The sequence below is a fragment of the Carassius auratus genome, unplaced genomic scaffold, assembly GCF_003368295.1.
Source record: "Carassius auratus strain Wakin unplaced genomic scaffold, ASM336829v1 scaf_tig00214575, whole genome shotgun sequence".
Classification (NCBI taxonomy): domain Eukaryota; kingdom Metazoa; phylum Chordata; class Actinopteri; order Cypriniformes; family Cyprinidae; genus Carassius; species Carassius auratus.
In genome coordinates, this window is record NW_020527719.1 from 127003 (window position 1) to 142581 (window position 15579).

The 15579-nt window shown below is 37.9% G+C and overlaps 3 protein-coding genes across 3 annotated transcripts; 2 read left to right on the forward strand and 1 right to left on the reverse strand.

Moving 5' to 3' along the window:
• Positions 1-359: 359 nt before the first annotated feature.
• LOC113092406 (N-acylneuraminate-9-phosphatase) lies at positions 360-1968 on the forward strand. The gene is made up of 2 exons (XM_026258000.1): positions 360-554; positions 918-1968. The coding sequence occupies exons 1-2, from the start codon at positions 453-455 to the stop codon at positions 1554-1556; spliced, it is 741 nt and encodes a 246-aa protein (XP_026113785.1). The 5' UTR covers positions 360-452; the 3' UTR covers positions 1557-1968.
• A 150-nt stretch (positions 1969-2118) lies between these two features.
• Positions 2119-11991, reverse strand: LOC113092363 (DNA-directed RNA polymerase I subunit RPA2-like). Its single transcript, XM_026257945.1, has 15 exons — positions 11818-11991; positions 11527-11694; positions 10606-10752; positions 10405-10537; positions 10184-10320; positions 9298-9521; positions 7271-7442; positions 6720-6888; positions 6358-6639; positions 5722-5855; positions 5425-5595; positions 4643-4799; positions 4359-4555; positions 4027-4277; positions 2119-3286 (listed from the first exon to the last, which is right to left on the reverse strand). The coding sequence occupies exons 1-15, from the start codon at positions 11989-11991 to the stop codon at positions 2404-2406; spliced, it is 3399 nt and encodes a 1132-aa protein (XP_026113730.1). The 3' UTR covers positions 2119-2403.
• Positions 11992-12449: 458 nt separating this feature from the next.
• On the forward strand, positions 12450-14652 carry LOC113092364 (CDGSH iron-sulfur domain-containing protein 1-like). Its single transcript, XM_026257947.1, has 3 exons — positions 12450-12605; positions 13188-13393; positions 14458-14652. The coding sequence occupies exons 1-3, from the start codon at positions 12578-12580 to the stop codon at positions 14545-14547; spliced, it is 324 nt and encodes a 107-aa protein (XP_026113732.1). The 5' UTR covers positions 12450-12577; the 3' UTR covers positions 14548-14652.
• The last annotated feature ends 927 nt before the right edge of the window (positions 14653-15579 follow it).

Consider the following 15579-nt stretch of genomic DNA (forward strand, 5'->3'; position numbering starts at 1 on the left):
GTTAATATAACATGCTTAAGCTTCCGTTGCAAAATTCAGCTTTTAAAAATACATTTTACAAATACAGTTGCAATTTTAACACTAATATTTTTTAATAATTTAGGCTAATACATCTCTATCATATGAAATTAGATAGATAGATAGATAGATCGATAGATAGATAGCATGAGGCCTACAGAACTAATTAGAATAAGATTTTTTTTCAGTGAAATATTTTATTTGATTATTTTACAGTTACTTGACCAAAAATGAAGAAATTGAAAGTTTTAGACTGATCTAGCAATCTCGGCATGTAAAAACTTCATGTCATGTACAAACCTGTCATAAATCCCCGTGCTTTTCCTTGGGAACTACATCTCCCAGAATGCAATGTGTCGTTGCGTCACAACACCTGCCTGACGTCAGTATCCGGAGTTCCGCGTGTCCGGGTGTGTTGTTAATATCGTACGTGGATGTGGAATATGATGGAAAGTCGAGGAGTTTCATCGATTATATTTGACTTGGATAACACGCTGGTCGATACAGCCGGCGCAGGACGAATTGCCATTGAGAAGGTTACGTTAAATAAGAAAACTGTTTAAACGAAGATTTCAATGAACTGTTGATATTACCTTGGCGGCACGTATGATATTGTCTGACAAACTTTGAAGCATATAAGGAAGTACCAATGTATTACCATGATTTTGGACACATGACATTGAACGTAAAGAATGCATCAAAGTGCCTTAATATTACCATGGTTTTTCAACACACATAATGAAAATGTAATGTTGTTCTTTGACACACTCTTATATCAGTGTTCCATGATATTGCCATGTTTTTTAACACACTGGTAATACTATAACACTTAAAACCTTGTTGTGTGTTGAATCCAACCTGATGTAGATCTCATGATTTACACTGTGTTCTTTCTTTAGGTGTGTGAGCTGCTGAACTCGATGCATGTACAGGAAAGTCACATCAAAGACATCTGTCATCGCTTTTTGCGAAAGCTTCTCCACGAATCGTTCGACCCGTCAGAAGGAAAAACAATAGATGAAGTGAGGATCCATCACTGGTATGAAGCCCTACAGGAGACGCAGGGCACCGATCCTGATCCGGCTCTGGCCAATAGCTGCTACGACACATGGAAGAACACACGATTACAGGTGCTGACTCTTACTCCTGAGGTTCGATCCTTCCTGGAGGAACTGCGGAAGAACTACAAACTGCTTCTGCTCACCAACGGCGATACTCAGACGCAATGGGAGAAGATCGAAGCGGTGAGATGTGAGGGCCTCTTTAGTTTGGTGGTGGTCGGAGGAGATCATCCTGAGCAGAAACCTGCGCTCTCCATCTTTACTCACTGCTTCGAGTCTGCGGGAGTCCGGCCGAAGGACTGCATCATGGTGGGAGATTCTCTCAGCACAGACATCCAGGGAGGCATTAATGCAAGAGTGCGGGCCACCGTGTGGATAAACAGTGACTGTAAATCTCTCCCACAGGGCTCTGTGACTCCAGACTACACTGTTCCTAGTGTACTGAATCTGAACAATGTTCTACTTGAACTGAGTTGATGTTTACCTAAACTTGTCCTCTCTTACAGTGGCCACATAACCAGCCAAATGACAATCTGAATGTTCGACTACTAAATATTCTTTCTCCTAAGTGGATGTCTAATTTGATCAATAGACAAACCACAAAACATCATGTAACGGTGATTATGCAAATGCCCTTTTTAATTCAGTTTTAAGTTTATTGAACAGGACATTAGCTATACAGCTCTGTTCAAGGAACATTAAACTGTATTGCATGTCTCATGTTCATATTATAAATGCATTATTAAGATGTTAAAAATACCAAATTACTGGAATTGCTCAAGTGAAATGTTACTAGAAATTTTAATATTTGCCAATACTTTAAAAATCATTTAAATTGTGGAATGAATTAATTATGGGTGATGTATGTCTTTGCGTATTTTCATGATTGCGTGAAATATATATATATATATATATATATATATATATATATATATATATATATATATATATATATATATATAGCTTGCATAATCTTTATTTAATTTCTTTGGTACCTTAAAAGGTTGGTCAAAAAAGAAATAAAACTAAAATTAAGATGTAATTTATTCATCCCGTTTTTGTTTATTGATCTTTATGTGCAAAGAAAAAAAAAATTGGCATGAATTGAAAATTCATCATTCACTAAATAGTATATTTGAGTAATTATGAGCAGGTAAATTATGACTCGAGTTCCTATACATGTTCTTGACAAGTTTAAACAGTACACATGAATCCTGTGATTGATAGAAAACATTGATTTATGATATGAACGAGATCTAAACACTCAAGATGATATGCTCAGGCACTTGGTTTTCCATCTATGCTAAGAAAGATATAAAGAATTTTACTTGACGTCTAATTTGATTTTGATGTTCATTGCCGCAAGCTCTGCTACGAAGTATCTAAACACATAAGGAACGGACACAGTCTCAATAGAGTCGCTCTTGTTGCACAGCAAGCAGATGGTTTTCCGATGGCGTGTATTTGACCAATAAGGAGGAGGCTTTTCCAGAAGCGGCGACAGCAGGCTACCGCAGTCCATGCAAACCTGTGCCACAGAACGATCGGAGCAATTAAACAGCCGGTCGTGGAGCAGGAACGACGTCCCGTGAGCCAACAGAGCGTCTCGTTCCATCTCTCCGAAGCGGATTCCTCCCTGAACGTTCCTCCCTCCCAGCGGCTGATTGGTCACTTTATCTCTCGCTCCCGTAGTTCTGACCTGGAATTTGTCGGAGACCATGTGACGCAGGCGCTGGTAGTAAACCACCCCGATGAAGATGTCCGCCTCGAGCTCCAAGCCGCTGATGCCAGAGTAGAGGCGCTCCGTGCCGTAGTAGTTGTATCCTGCTGCTTTCAGCATATCGCCGAAGTGCTCGAGCGCAGAACTCTCCTCAGAGAACTTGAATGGCGTGGCGTCGTGACACAGGCCGTGGAGGGCTGCAGATTTTCCAGCCATGCTCTCGATGAGCATCCCGATGGTCATTCTGGAGGGGAAGCCGTGCGGGTTGAACAGGATGTCCGGACACATGCCGCTTTCAGTGAAGGGCATGTCCTCCGCAGGCCACAGGCGGCTCAGGATTCCCTTCTGACCGTGTCTGCTGGCGAACTTGTCTCCGATGGTGGGGTTTCTGGGAATACGGGCTGTGATGCAAACACGTTTGAAGCGGCCAGTGCCGGTGTCATTGCTGCACACCTTGATGTTGTCCACCACACAGCTCTCCTGGTACCTGCGGAAAAACAGAGCTTCAGAAATCAAGAAAATCTACACCACTAAACGTAAAAATAATAAATCCCGTTTTAAGTAGACTGAAGCTTTGTACATTGACTTGTTAACTGGTGACAATTGCATTTACAATTAGAAAACTTCATATTTTTGAATGAAAAATTTAATAATGGAGTAAAAAAAATTAAATAAAGAGCTTAAAGTGTGCTCAGTACTTTGCCAAATTAAGTGTTAATCTTGTTTTTTATTACAGTATTTTCAAGAACAAAATTAGAACAGTACGAATCAATCTCAAGACACACATTGTTAATGCACTCCTTTTGTAATATAGGAGCAACTAAAACAGAATTGTACAACAATAGTTTACTATAATGCATTTAAATAAATGTCTAACTAAAATGTTTCTTTTTCGTCACACATAGGTAGTGTTATTATTTAACTAAAACTATTAAAACTGAATTTTTTTGTTGAAAAAAAAAAACAAAACAGTTTCGTAAATAACATAATTACATAAAAGTTACAGATAATTAAGCTTCCTATTAAAGAGTAGAAATAATGAAATAAAATATGAAAATAATTAATTTTAAGAAAAAAAGTCAGAATTCTAAGAAAAAATTACCTTGTTGTATTTTTATTTAGTGGGTGAAACACGCTTCCATAAATAAACTAAATGAAAATGTAAAATCTAAAAATAAAAGCGAATTAAACATTATTTTCTATATTACTTTATTGTTAATGTCTTACTTGAAGAAGGTCACATAGCTCTGGCCGGTATTGAGATTGATGTAGCTGTAGTAAGGGTCTCCATACTTCAGCGTGGAGCCAATAAACGGCAATCCGTCTGCATCCAGCTTGTCCATTACTTTGGGGTCACCTGGCTTCACCCCAAACACGATGCTGTCTTCACCTTTGACCTTTTCGGACAGGTCTATGAGCTCAGTCTTATAAACTGAACCATGAGCAAAGCCACGCTCCCATGAAGACTTATTGACAATCTGATAAAAAAGAAAACACTAAACAAAAACATACGCAAAAGAATGTTTTGGAGCAAGCATAATCATGGAAGTTATGCTTACCATAGCGTCTTCCATATCGTAGCCAGTGTAAGAAATGACAGCCACTATCGCGTTTGTGCCAATAGGGTAATTATCAATGTCGTAGTGATCGTACATCGCAGGTCTGACCAGAGGACTCTGAGGGGTCTGCAGACGGTACAGTTTATTGTCTGAACGTTCCTGGTATGAATGCAGCGGGAAGCCCATAGTCTGTTTACCTATGACAGGACGATGTCTTAATTGACATGTCTTGATAGAATTCATTTAGACACATCAGAAAAGGATGAAGGACATGGTGTTCTTACTCATCTGGCACTGGTACATGTTCCTGGGGCTCTGATTGTGATCAGAGAACGGGATGAATTCTGCCACCACACTCAACATGCTGTGAGGAAACAGCTCTTGATGTGTGGTCACTCCCTGCTCCAGCTCTTCCTCGAAGATGCCCACGTTCAGATACACCTGAACACAAAGAAACATCCAAGGGATGCAGAAAACTAAATGCAAAACTGTACTTAAAGGCTTTCATGACAAAAGATATATATAATCCCATGAATCACTGTGAATGAACAAAAAATAGAAAAATTTGAAAGATGTTGAAAGATATATTTTTTGTTTAATGCATTTAGGTAGTTTGAAAGTGTAGGACTTATGTAATTTGCAGTGCATGATGGGAGTGAGTGTGTGCTAAAGACTTTTGGCAAGATTTGCTCATTTTGATTCTCTGATTGATGAATATCTTTGCAGAATCATGGGTAATGAAGTTTTTCCACCAGGAATTCTGCTGCCAAACTATTTTTAATAAAATAATGCAGACTGATGGCTTTAGCAAAAGCACTGATTAACAACCTGCTGTCTCACAGTATGTCTGGCTTTACAGATTTATAGGTTCCCATATGGACAAATTTTTAGCACATAAGAATCTGAAGCCGAGTTTAAAAGCTCCAGTAAAATATAAAACAGTCAGAAGTGATCAAAGAGAGTATATGGGAATTTTTATTATCTTCTGCAGAAGTCTGTCATGCCAACTGATTTGTTCTACTGATTAACTGGGGTAACTGGAGTTAGAAAAACTTTCACAAATCACCTGTTCAAAGGTGCCAATAAGCTCCTGTTTGCCCAGGCCGAGGTTCCGGACGGGCCGCACCATGCGACAGGGTGTCGTGAACAGATAGAGGCCTGGGTACAAGCTGGCTTTACCCGTCTGAGGAACCAAAACGATCTCAGTCCAGGGCGGAATCTTCTTCTCTCCCAGCACCTGCAGGTGACACAAATGTTCAGATTTATATTATATATTATAATTATTATATCAGAACTATCAGCATAACTTTGAGGTTGATCAAGGATAATTAAACTACAGAAAAAATATATATATATTACCCACCTTAAATCTGCGAAGAGATTCGATGACTGATGGTGCCACTTCTTTTTCCACCCAGCCAATCATGGCTCCGTCCAGTATGACAGGATAACAGTCTGAATACGGCTGACCGGGGCTCCCGTCTGCCGCAGTTACACCTGGTGATGGAGGAAAACAGTTTTAATAGTAAACATACAATTAATAGGTAGGACTGCAGAATTAGGGTCATGGTTTAAAATGCTTTAAATTTCATTTAAAGCTAAAAGTATTTAAGAGTGATTAGTATTATTTTTTTTAATAGTACAACTGCAAGATTACAATACCAATATAAATAGCCGTCTTAATTTATTACATTTTTAAACATTACTTCATCAAACTTATTTCAGAGAACTGCAGGAGGCCTTAAAGCTTCTGTTTTGTTGCCAAAAGCCGGTTTATAAGTGCCTCTCATTACATGTTTAGGAAGAAGGTTGCCATATTTTACATTGCCAAATGTACACACACATATATATATTTTTTACATTACAGTTTGTACAGTTCATATTGTGCTTATGGATTCATTTGGATTTGTCATGCAGCCTTAATTATAAGCATTTTACAATTACTGGATTAAACTGATGGTCTTGTTTAAAAATTAAATATCTTGAATATGTTGTTTACCCAGAGAGCAGAGCAGGGCAGGCAGAGTTGTTGTGGGGTACATCGGGGCCACAATCTCGCAGTGGGCTGTCAGGTGGTTCATAAGGCCGCACGGTTCTCCGTCCGGTGTATGAACGGGGCACAGGAAACCCCAGGACTCGGGCAGCAGCTTCCTCACAGATGTGGTCCTCATCTTAGCGAAGGCGGCTCCTCTGTGCACGCAGCGGAAATGAGACAGGTAACGGATGAAGTTCAGCTTATCTGCTACGACACACAGTCCGGTGTCCTGCAGCATGCCCAGACCTGAGGTTAAAAAGACAAATGTTATATTATGAATGCACTTCAGCTCTGCGACTCTATTAGCTGTAATGCCAGTGTCATACCGGTCTTGGACTGGAGGTTTCCTGTGGCTAACAGATACTCAAAGGCTCTGGTGAGATCTGTTCCCGTGTTGAAGAGTTTGGTCATACTATCTGCAGTCAGTCCTCCCAGTCTCTGACTTCTCTTGTCCAACGACAGTTTTACCGATACCAACCAGCCTGCCATTTTCTCCTACAGAGCATTCAGAACAGCTTTGGAAAATCATTGCACACAAAAAATGGTTTTATCTATTCTACATTATGTACTTGCGGCAGTCTATACACACGACACAGAATTTGGGGGTTGGTACTATTTTTAAGTCAGGATTTATTTTTGCTCAATTTGTAGTAGAGATGCTAATAAATGTAAAAAAAAAAACCAAAAAAACATTTCATTTTCATAACAGAGATAAATTACATTTTAAAATGTACAAAAAAATAAATAAATGCAGGACTGGTGAGCATAAGACCCCCCCCCCCACCTCTAAATTTTGAATAGGTGTATATGAAAATGAGTATTGACACGGTTGCGCTTGACACACACACAGATGAACAAATAATAACACTGATCTTACTTTTAGGAACATGAGGTAGAGCTGGCCTGGTGTCAGAACCTCTTGGAACATCAGACTGTCCGGGTTTTCCTCCATACACTCCTGCTTGGCAAAGCCGAAGAGCTTCCGTGTCATCAGACACAACATGTAGAACTTCTCCACATCTGACTTCAGGTGAATACACAGACATTCACTGCAAACAGATCAAAGAAAAGAGTCAAATAATTTGAGATTTTTTTTTTTTATATAAATAATGATGATCATCAAATGTTACTTTTTTGGCATATTTCAAAGATTTACCTCTCTCTCTCTCTCTCTCTCTCTCTCTCTCTCCACCCACACACTCACAGGTCCTTCTCAAAAAAATTTGCATATTGTGAAAAAGTTCATTATTTTCCATAATGTAATGAAAAAAATTAAACTTTCATATATTTTAGATTCATTGCACACCAACTGAAATATTTCAGGTCTTTTATTGTTTTAATACTGATGATTTTGGCATACAGCTCATGAAAACCCAAAATTCCTATATCAAAAAATTAGCATATCATGAAAAGGTTCTCTAAACGTGCTATTAACCTAATCATCTGAATCAACTAATTAACTCTAAACACCTGCAAAAGATTCCTGAGGCTTTTAAAAACTCCCAGCCTGGTTCATTACTCAAAACTGCAATCGTGGGTAAGACTGCAGACCTGACTGCTGTCCAGAAGGCCATCATTGACACCCTCAAGCGAGAGGGTAAGACACAGAAAGAAATTTCTGAACGAATAGCCTGTTCCCAGAGTGCTGTATCAAGGCACCTCAGTGGAAAGTCTGTGGGAAGGAAAAATGTGGGGCAAAAAACGCTGCTCAACGGGAAGAGGTGACCGGACCCTGAGGAAGATTGTGGAGAAGGACCGATTCCAGACCTTGGGGGACCTGCGGAAACAGTGGACTGAGTCTGGAGTAGAAACATACCGTGCACAGGTGTGTGCAGGAAATGGGCTACAGAGAAGCAGCACTGGACTGTTGCTCAGTGGTCCAAAGTACTTTTTTCGGATGAAAGCAAATTTTGCATGTCATTCGGAAATCAAGGTGCCAGAGTCTGGAGGAAGACTGGGGAGAAGGAAATGCCAAAATACCTGAAGTCCAGTGTCAAGTACCCACAGTCAGTGATGGTCTGGGGTGCCATGTCAGCTGCTGGTGTTGGTCCACTGTGTTTTATCAAGGGCAGGGTCAATGCAGCTAGTTATCAGGAGATTTTGGAGCACTTCATGCTTCCATCTGCTGAAAAGCTTTATGGAGATGAAGATTTAGTTTTTCAGCACGACCTGGCACTTGCTCACAGTGCCAAAATCACTGGTAAATGGTTTACTGACCATGGTATTACTGTGCTCAATTGGCCTGCCAACTCTCCTGAGCTGAACCCCATAGAGAATCTGTGGGATATTCGGAAATCGGAAATCAAGGTGCCAGAGTCTGGAGGAAGACTGGGGAGAAGGAAATGCCAAAATACCTGAAGTCCAGTGTCAAGTACCCACAATCAATCTCTTCACAATCTGTGGGATATTGTGAAGAGAAAGTTGAGAGACACAAGACCCAACACTCACGATGAGCTTAAGGCTGCTATTGAAGCATCCTGGGCCTCCATAACACCTCAGCAGTGCCACAGGCTGATTGCCTCCATGCCACGCCGCATTGAAGCAGTCATTTCTGCAAAAGGATTCCTGACCAAGTATTGAGTGCATAACTGAACATAATTATTTGAAGGTTGACTTTTTTTTGTATTAAAAACACTTTTCTTTTATTGGTCGGATGAAATATGCTAATTTTTTGACATAGGAATTTTGGGTTTTCATGAGCTGTATGCCAAAATCATCAGTATTAAAACAATAAAAGACCTGAAATATTTCAGTTGGTGTGCAATGAATCTAAAATATATGAAAGTTTAATTTTTATCATTACATTATGGAAAATAATAAACTTTTTTACAATATGCAAATTTTTTGAGAAGGACCTGTGTATATATATATATTGAATCATGATCAGTAACACCTTGTACTTACTCTAACAGGAAGTGAGCACACTGCTCATGAGTGAACCAGTCTGGGAGGTTGAGTTTGACCCGGAAACGCTCGCCCAGGTAATTAAGCACCTTGGCTTTAGTCATGCAGCCCTGCTCCATGACCATACGCAGCATTTCTGAGACACAACTTTTGTAGAAGGAGTTTTCCTCTCGACCTTTAATCAGCTCCTGGTAGATCTGGTAATCGGAGAAGTCCACTAGAGCCTTGGCAGAAGAAAGACATTTTAATATGAAACATTACATTTAGAAGTAATTATGCACCAGTGCCTAAATATTTATTTATTCATTCGCTTTTTAACACCATGCCAGCATCAAAGCTATTTTTATGGTGATTTCTGAATTATACAGGGTACACTATTAATAAAAGGTTATAAAAAGACATTTCATATGTACACTAGACAAAAACTGCCTAAATGTTACACTGCTCTCAGAAAACCTTCATTCTGATTGGTCAGTCGAGGTGGTTACTTTTTTGTATAATGACTGCTAAACTGTCCTTGATTCCATGCCACCTACTTCTAACATAATAAAAATAGAAAAAAAACTAATCCATTCATCATGATCATAAATTTATTTTGGAAGGTTGCAGTGTAATAAACAGTATTATTAATCAGAACTAAAACTTAAGATTTTTAATCAATTAAAAAAAATATATAATTCAGTAATCAAAATAAAATTAGAATCTGAACAAACGGGTAAATACAAACATTTACTTATATAACTAAAAAAGGAAGCCAATTAAAATATTAATACTAAAATATTATATAAATAATACTTAAGTAACACAGGATAATGTACAGTCAGCTGGCCACTATCACAAAAGAAACACCTTCAGAAGCTTATGAGAGAAAAGAACTTCCTTTTACCTTCAGTGCAAAGCCCAAGGGAAGAAAGAACAGCTCCTTTCGGTAAATGAAATTCACCATCACCGTTCCATTGTCCAGGTAGTGAAGATTCATATTAATGGCTGTGTGTTCGCCTCTTACACAGCGCATTGAAATAGCTGCACACAGTTAACGCCCAAGTCAATATGTATATTTATTAAATCATATTGATTTATTCAGTCTGGAAGAGATGCAGCACCCACCGTACTGAGTGTAGCCCTGTCCTCTGCTCTTAAACTTTGGTCTTGACACTGCGATGGGATAGTTCCTCCTCGGCATGATCAGAAGACGAATCACCTTCTCTATGCCATTAACGATGAAATAGCCCCCCATTTCCTACAAGTAAAGCAAGATTAAGTGTCATTTTATCCAGGAGAAAACCATATGATAGTTGTGTGTTTTACCTCAGCTTCTTCGTGATGCTCGATGAGTTCTTTGGGTGAGAGACCATGAAGGTTGCAGAGTTTTGATTTGACCATGATCGGCACATTACCCAGAGACTGTTTGATGATTCCTTTGGGAATGCCATTAATAGACCAACTCACGTCTGCCTGTGAAAAACATACACACACACTAACGTTGGTATATGTGGTTTATAGGGACTCTCCATAGGCGTAATGGTTTTTATTCTGTACAAACTGTATTATCTATTGCCCTACCCCAACACTACACCTAAACCTACCCCTCACGGGAAAATTCTTGCATTTTTGGATTTTCAAAAAAACTAATTCTGAATGATTTATAAGCCTTTTGAATTACACTGAAAAGGTCCTCATAAACCACCACCTCATTGTAATACCTATGTCATAACCATGTCATTATACACATCTGTGTCCTCATTAACCACATAAACATGCTCTCTCTCACACACACACACACACACAAGCACAAAAAACACAGATGTTGTTAGCTGGCTCTGTTTTAGGAATCAGACTGGATATCAAGAAGTGATTGAACACAATTTAAATATTACATATCTTTTTAAAAACTATTTATGTTTAACCACTAAGTTACTATGATTACTTAATATGGTTTCAACGTTTAATAGCTTGAACAATAGATTTGTTACCAGTGTTATATAACAAATAAAAAGCTTGCAAAATCTACAGCACTATATGATTGATGCAAGTGAAATATTAAATAAATTCTTATATAATTTCACATGAACACGTGTGTATATTTGCATGCATCACATGCATTTATGAATGTGAAATACACAAATATGGATTTGGTACATATTTGTGTGGACCTGTTTTTACTACATGCTTGTGCGCAAACGCACGCACGAACTTACTTATATTTAATGGCTTAATGGTCAGACTTACCACTAGCTTTCCTCTGTAAGTACAGCGCCTGCCTCTGCATTCAGCAGGGAAGACCCGCAGGTCACTGCTGATTCCTCCTTTAGAGACCGCTGGAGTGTGAATGATGGCCTCCACGAACGACAGACTGATCCTGTCTCCCTTGTACATGAACTCCACAGGAGGAATGGCCTGAAAACAGAGATATTTTACTTGTTTATTGGGCAGCACTTGCACTTGCAATGCATTTGTCAAGTGTATGCAGAGAACTGACACGGGTATATAAACACGTGTGTTTGTGTGTGTGTACCTCACCTCCACAACCCGACATAATCCATCAGTAACTGCCTGGTCGAATGATTCAATGTGCGCCTTCACCAGCTCCTGCACGGGCACGCGCTGCTTTTCCTTCGGGACACCGAACCCTGCCTCTGTCAAATGTTTTAAACTCGGTTCGGACTTTAAATTGCACCACTTGTTAAGATCCATGCTGCTGGGCACACACGTGTGTGTTTGTCAACGTGATCTCGGAAGTAGCGCAAGACTTCCTGTACACTACTTCAAAATAAAAGTATGTTTTAATGGTTTTAATAAGTCACATAAAAATTGATTATTGGCTATTGTCATGCCTTTCAACACAGAATTGTAATAGAAAATATTTGGGGCTCTGTATTTAAAACAATCCACATTCACTGTTTGAAAATAGTGGCAACAAAAAATAATATGAATTAATTTGAAAAACATTTAGATCGTTTAAATAAATCGATAAGAAATAAATAGTTTATATTAAACTTTGTTGCACATAAAAAATCAGAGATACTGTTATTTAGTTTTTAACGCTCTTAGTGACCTGTAAAAAATAAAAATAAATCACACTGGGTTCACCTTTCACCGACCATATGGCAAGCGCAAAGTCAAAATAAAAGTCCAACTATTGCTTAATAACGCGCGTTCTGCGTAAAAACAGCGCACAGTTAATCAGATTGAATTCTCCATTTGGCCTTGAGGACGACTGAAGCTCTTCAAATTATGAGCAAAAAATAATCATAACAATACAAAACAATAATAATTAACCATGAGCGCGTCCAACTCCTTCCATAAAGGTAAAGACCTCCCTTTAAGATGTGTTTTTTAAGGCAATATACTGTTTTACTCAAGCTGCATGTGTTTATTGTCGGAGTTTTAGCTGTTGAATAATATAAACTACTGAAATAAAGCGAAATATGGAAGATATGGTTCATAGACACACATCATCAGGTTGTTATATGTAAGTGAGCGTCTCTGAATGTCTTCATTTGTTCTCTTTTTGCTCGCTGCATCGTTGAGAATCCGACTATCTTTGTTCGTATCAGGTTTCAAGAAATTAAATATAGTTTCAGTAACTGACATAGATTTAGTTGCTATGATTATTTAATGTAGTTTCAACGTTTAATGGTTCAAACAGTAGATCTGTAACTGTGTAGAAACGTAAACTATTTAGTATCTTTTTGATACTAAATGATTTAGATTTAGCCTAATTAATATAAGTCTAATATAAATCATATTTATTCATGCATATCTTAAAATCGGTTATTTTAACTAACATGGATTTAGGTCCTATGATTACTCAATGTTTTAAATTTGTCACTGTAATTTCACTGGAGTATATTTCTCTGTATGGTAAGATGTTTTCTGTCCTCCTCCAGCTGAGATCATCACTGCAGTGTCTGTGACATTTGGAGCTGCAGCAGTGGGAATCCTCATCTACAAAACATTTTTTAGCAAAAGCGAATGCGTGAAGCCAAAGGTTAACCTTGATCTGCAGAAAGACAACCCCAAAGTGGTACATGCATTTGACATTGAGGACCTGGGCGACAAAGCTGTGTACTGTAGGTGCTGGAGATCCAAAAAGGTGAGAAAGTGCTTAATGAAAAACTTATCAGAAACTGCCATTAGAAATTACACAGAAACTTTTAAATTTGATCCATCAACACTCAAAATACACAAACGGTTGCATCAGAAATGTGAATTTTCTCCTGGACATCTTGCTGAAACCAGAATCTGGAACTAACCCCCATGAAACCAGGATAATTTTTTATTATGTACATAAATATAATACATAGACAGTTGGGTGTGATGAATACAACGAGGTGTTTTATCTTAAACCTGTCTGATAGCATTCCCATTTAACTCGTGCATTGCTTGCTAGTCACGTATTGCAGGGGTGGATCCAACTGTCATTGACCTGGCCCTGCAACTGGTGACTTTTTGGCTCTTGGTTGCATCCAAAATCACATACTTCCCTACTACTGAATATAGTAGGCAACTGTATGTGAGCTATAGTATTTCCAAAATTACAGCATTCCAAAAAAATAAAAAGCAGATGTTGCTGGATGACTTACTGTGATGAATGTAGTATGTCTACATTACATTTATCCTACAGTCATTCACTCTTTTGATGGTCAGTAAGTAATTGCTTATTCAAAAGAGGAAAATACTCCAAAAATATGTTGTTTTGGAAGCAGTTGATGTCTTGGTTTGTGGTTTTTTAGTAGCCAATCACCTAAGTTTTAAATTCCATGTGACTATTATTGTTCTGAAGCCATGGGGACATCACTAGTGGCTATTTAGATCTGTGATCTTAAAATCAACAGAAGGGAAAAATTTCCATTTCATCCAAAGCGAAAGAACTTTGATCCTTCAGAAATCATTCTTATATGCTGATTTGTTACTCATCAGTCATTTCTTCTTCTTATCAATGTTGAAAACACCTGTGCTGATTCCTATTTTTTGCTTCAGGATTCTTTGATTAATAAAAATCATTAAAGAAAAGCATTTATTTTAAAGAAATCTTTTGTAACATTGCATAAATGTTTGATCAGTTTATTCTGCGTGCCTGCGGTATAAACTACATCAGTGACATCAATCTTGCTGTGATGCATTTTTAATGTAATTGTTTTCTCTGGTTTCTTACAGTTTCCATACTGTGATGGCGCACATGCTAAACACAATCAGGAAACGGGAGACAACGTTGGTCCTCTGATCATTAAACGCAAGGAGGCATGAGCATTTCCACTGTTCATGACCGTCCATTCTCAGTGATTGAGATTAGTGTGTCTTCGCTTTCCATGTGTGTTCAGGGCTGATGGGATTAAATGTGTGATTATGTAATCCTGTGTATGTATGCTTGATTGGTTTCTCAGTTTCTTTTTTTTTTCAGCTCTCAGACCAGTACTATCTGTAAACCTGGAACACAAAACCAGTCTTAAGTGTCCATTTTTCTGAAGCTGAATAAATAAGATTTCTATTGATGTATTTAGGATCTGACAATATTTGGCCAAGAATTGGGAAAATTGGAAACTGTTTGAAAATCTGGAATCTGAGGGTGCAAAAAAAAAAAAAAAAAAAATCTAAATCGCCTTTGAATTGTCCAAATGAATTCTTAGCTATGCATATTACTAATCAAAAAGTTTTTATATATTTAAGGTAGGACATTTACAAAATATCTTCATGGAACATGATCTTTACTTAATATCCTAATGATTTTTGGCATAATTTTTGTTATAATTTTGACCCATATTACAATGTGTTTTCTTTTTTTTTTGTAGCTGTTGCTACAAATATACCCCAGTGACTTAAGACTGGTTTTGTGGGTCACATATATATCTGGGTGGTTGTTAAGCAATACATATCAATTTTCTCTTTTTATCTGCTTAGACTTTATGGGATATGTTCTGGTTTAACCAAACTCTCCTAAATATGTTTCTGTGCTTAAACACTGGTCATAATATTGTAGAAACACTAGAGACAAAAACTTGAATTGAGAAAAAAAAAACAAAAAAAAACACATGACTTTGAAAAGGAACTTGTTCATTTTAGGAGATAAATATGAATGTAAAAGGTATGGAGTATGAAAACCAAATGGCAATCTTCTAATGTTTTCTTTCTATGTTAAATTATTCTCACATGACCTTGACTGATTACTGACACTAAATGTATTTAAAATGGCATTCTTCTGTATTTTGAATCCTAGCCACAGAATCTGACAGGTTTTATGTCGTTTAAAATCTAATTTGTAGTATTTTGCCTTGTCGTTCA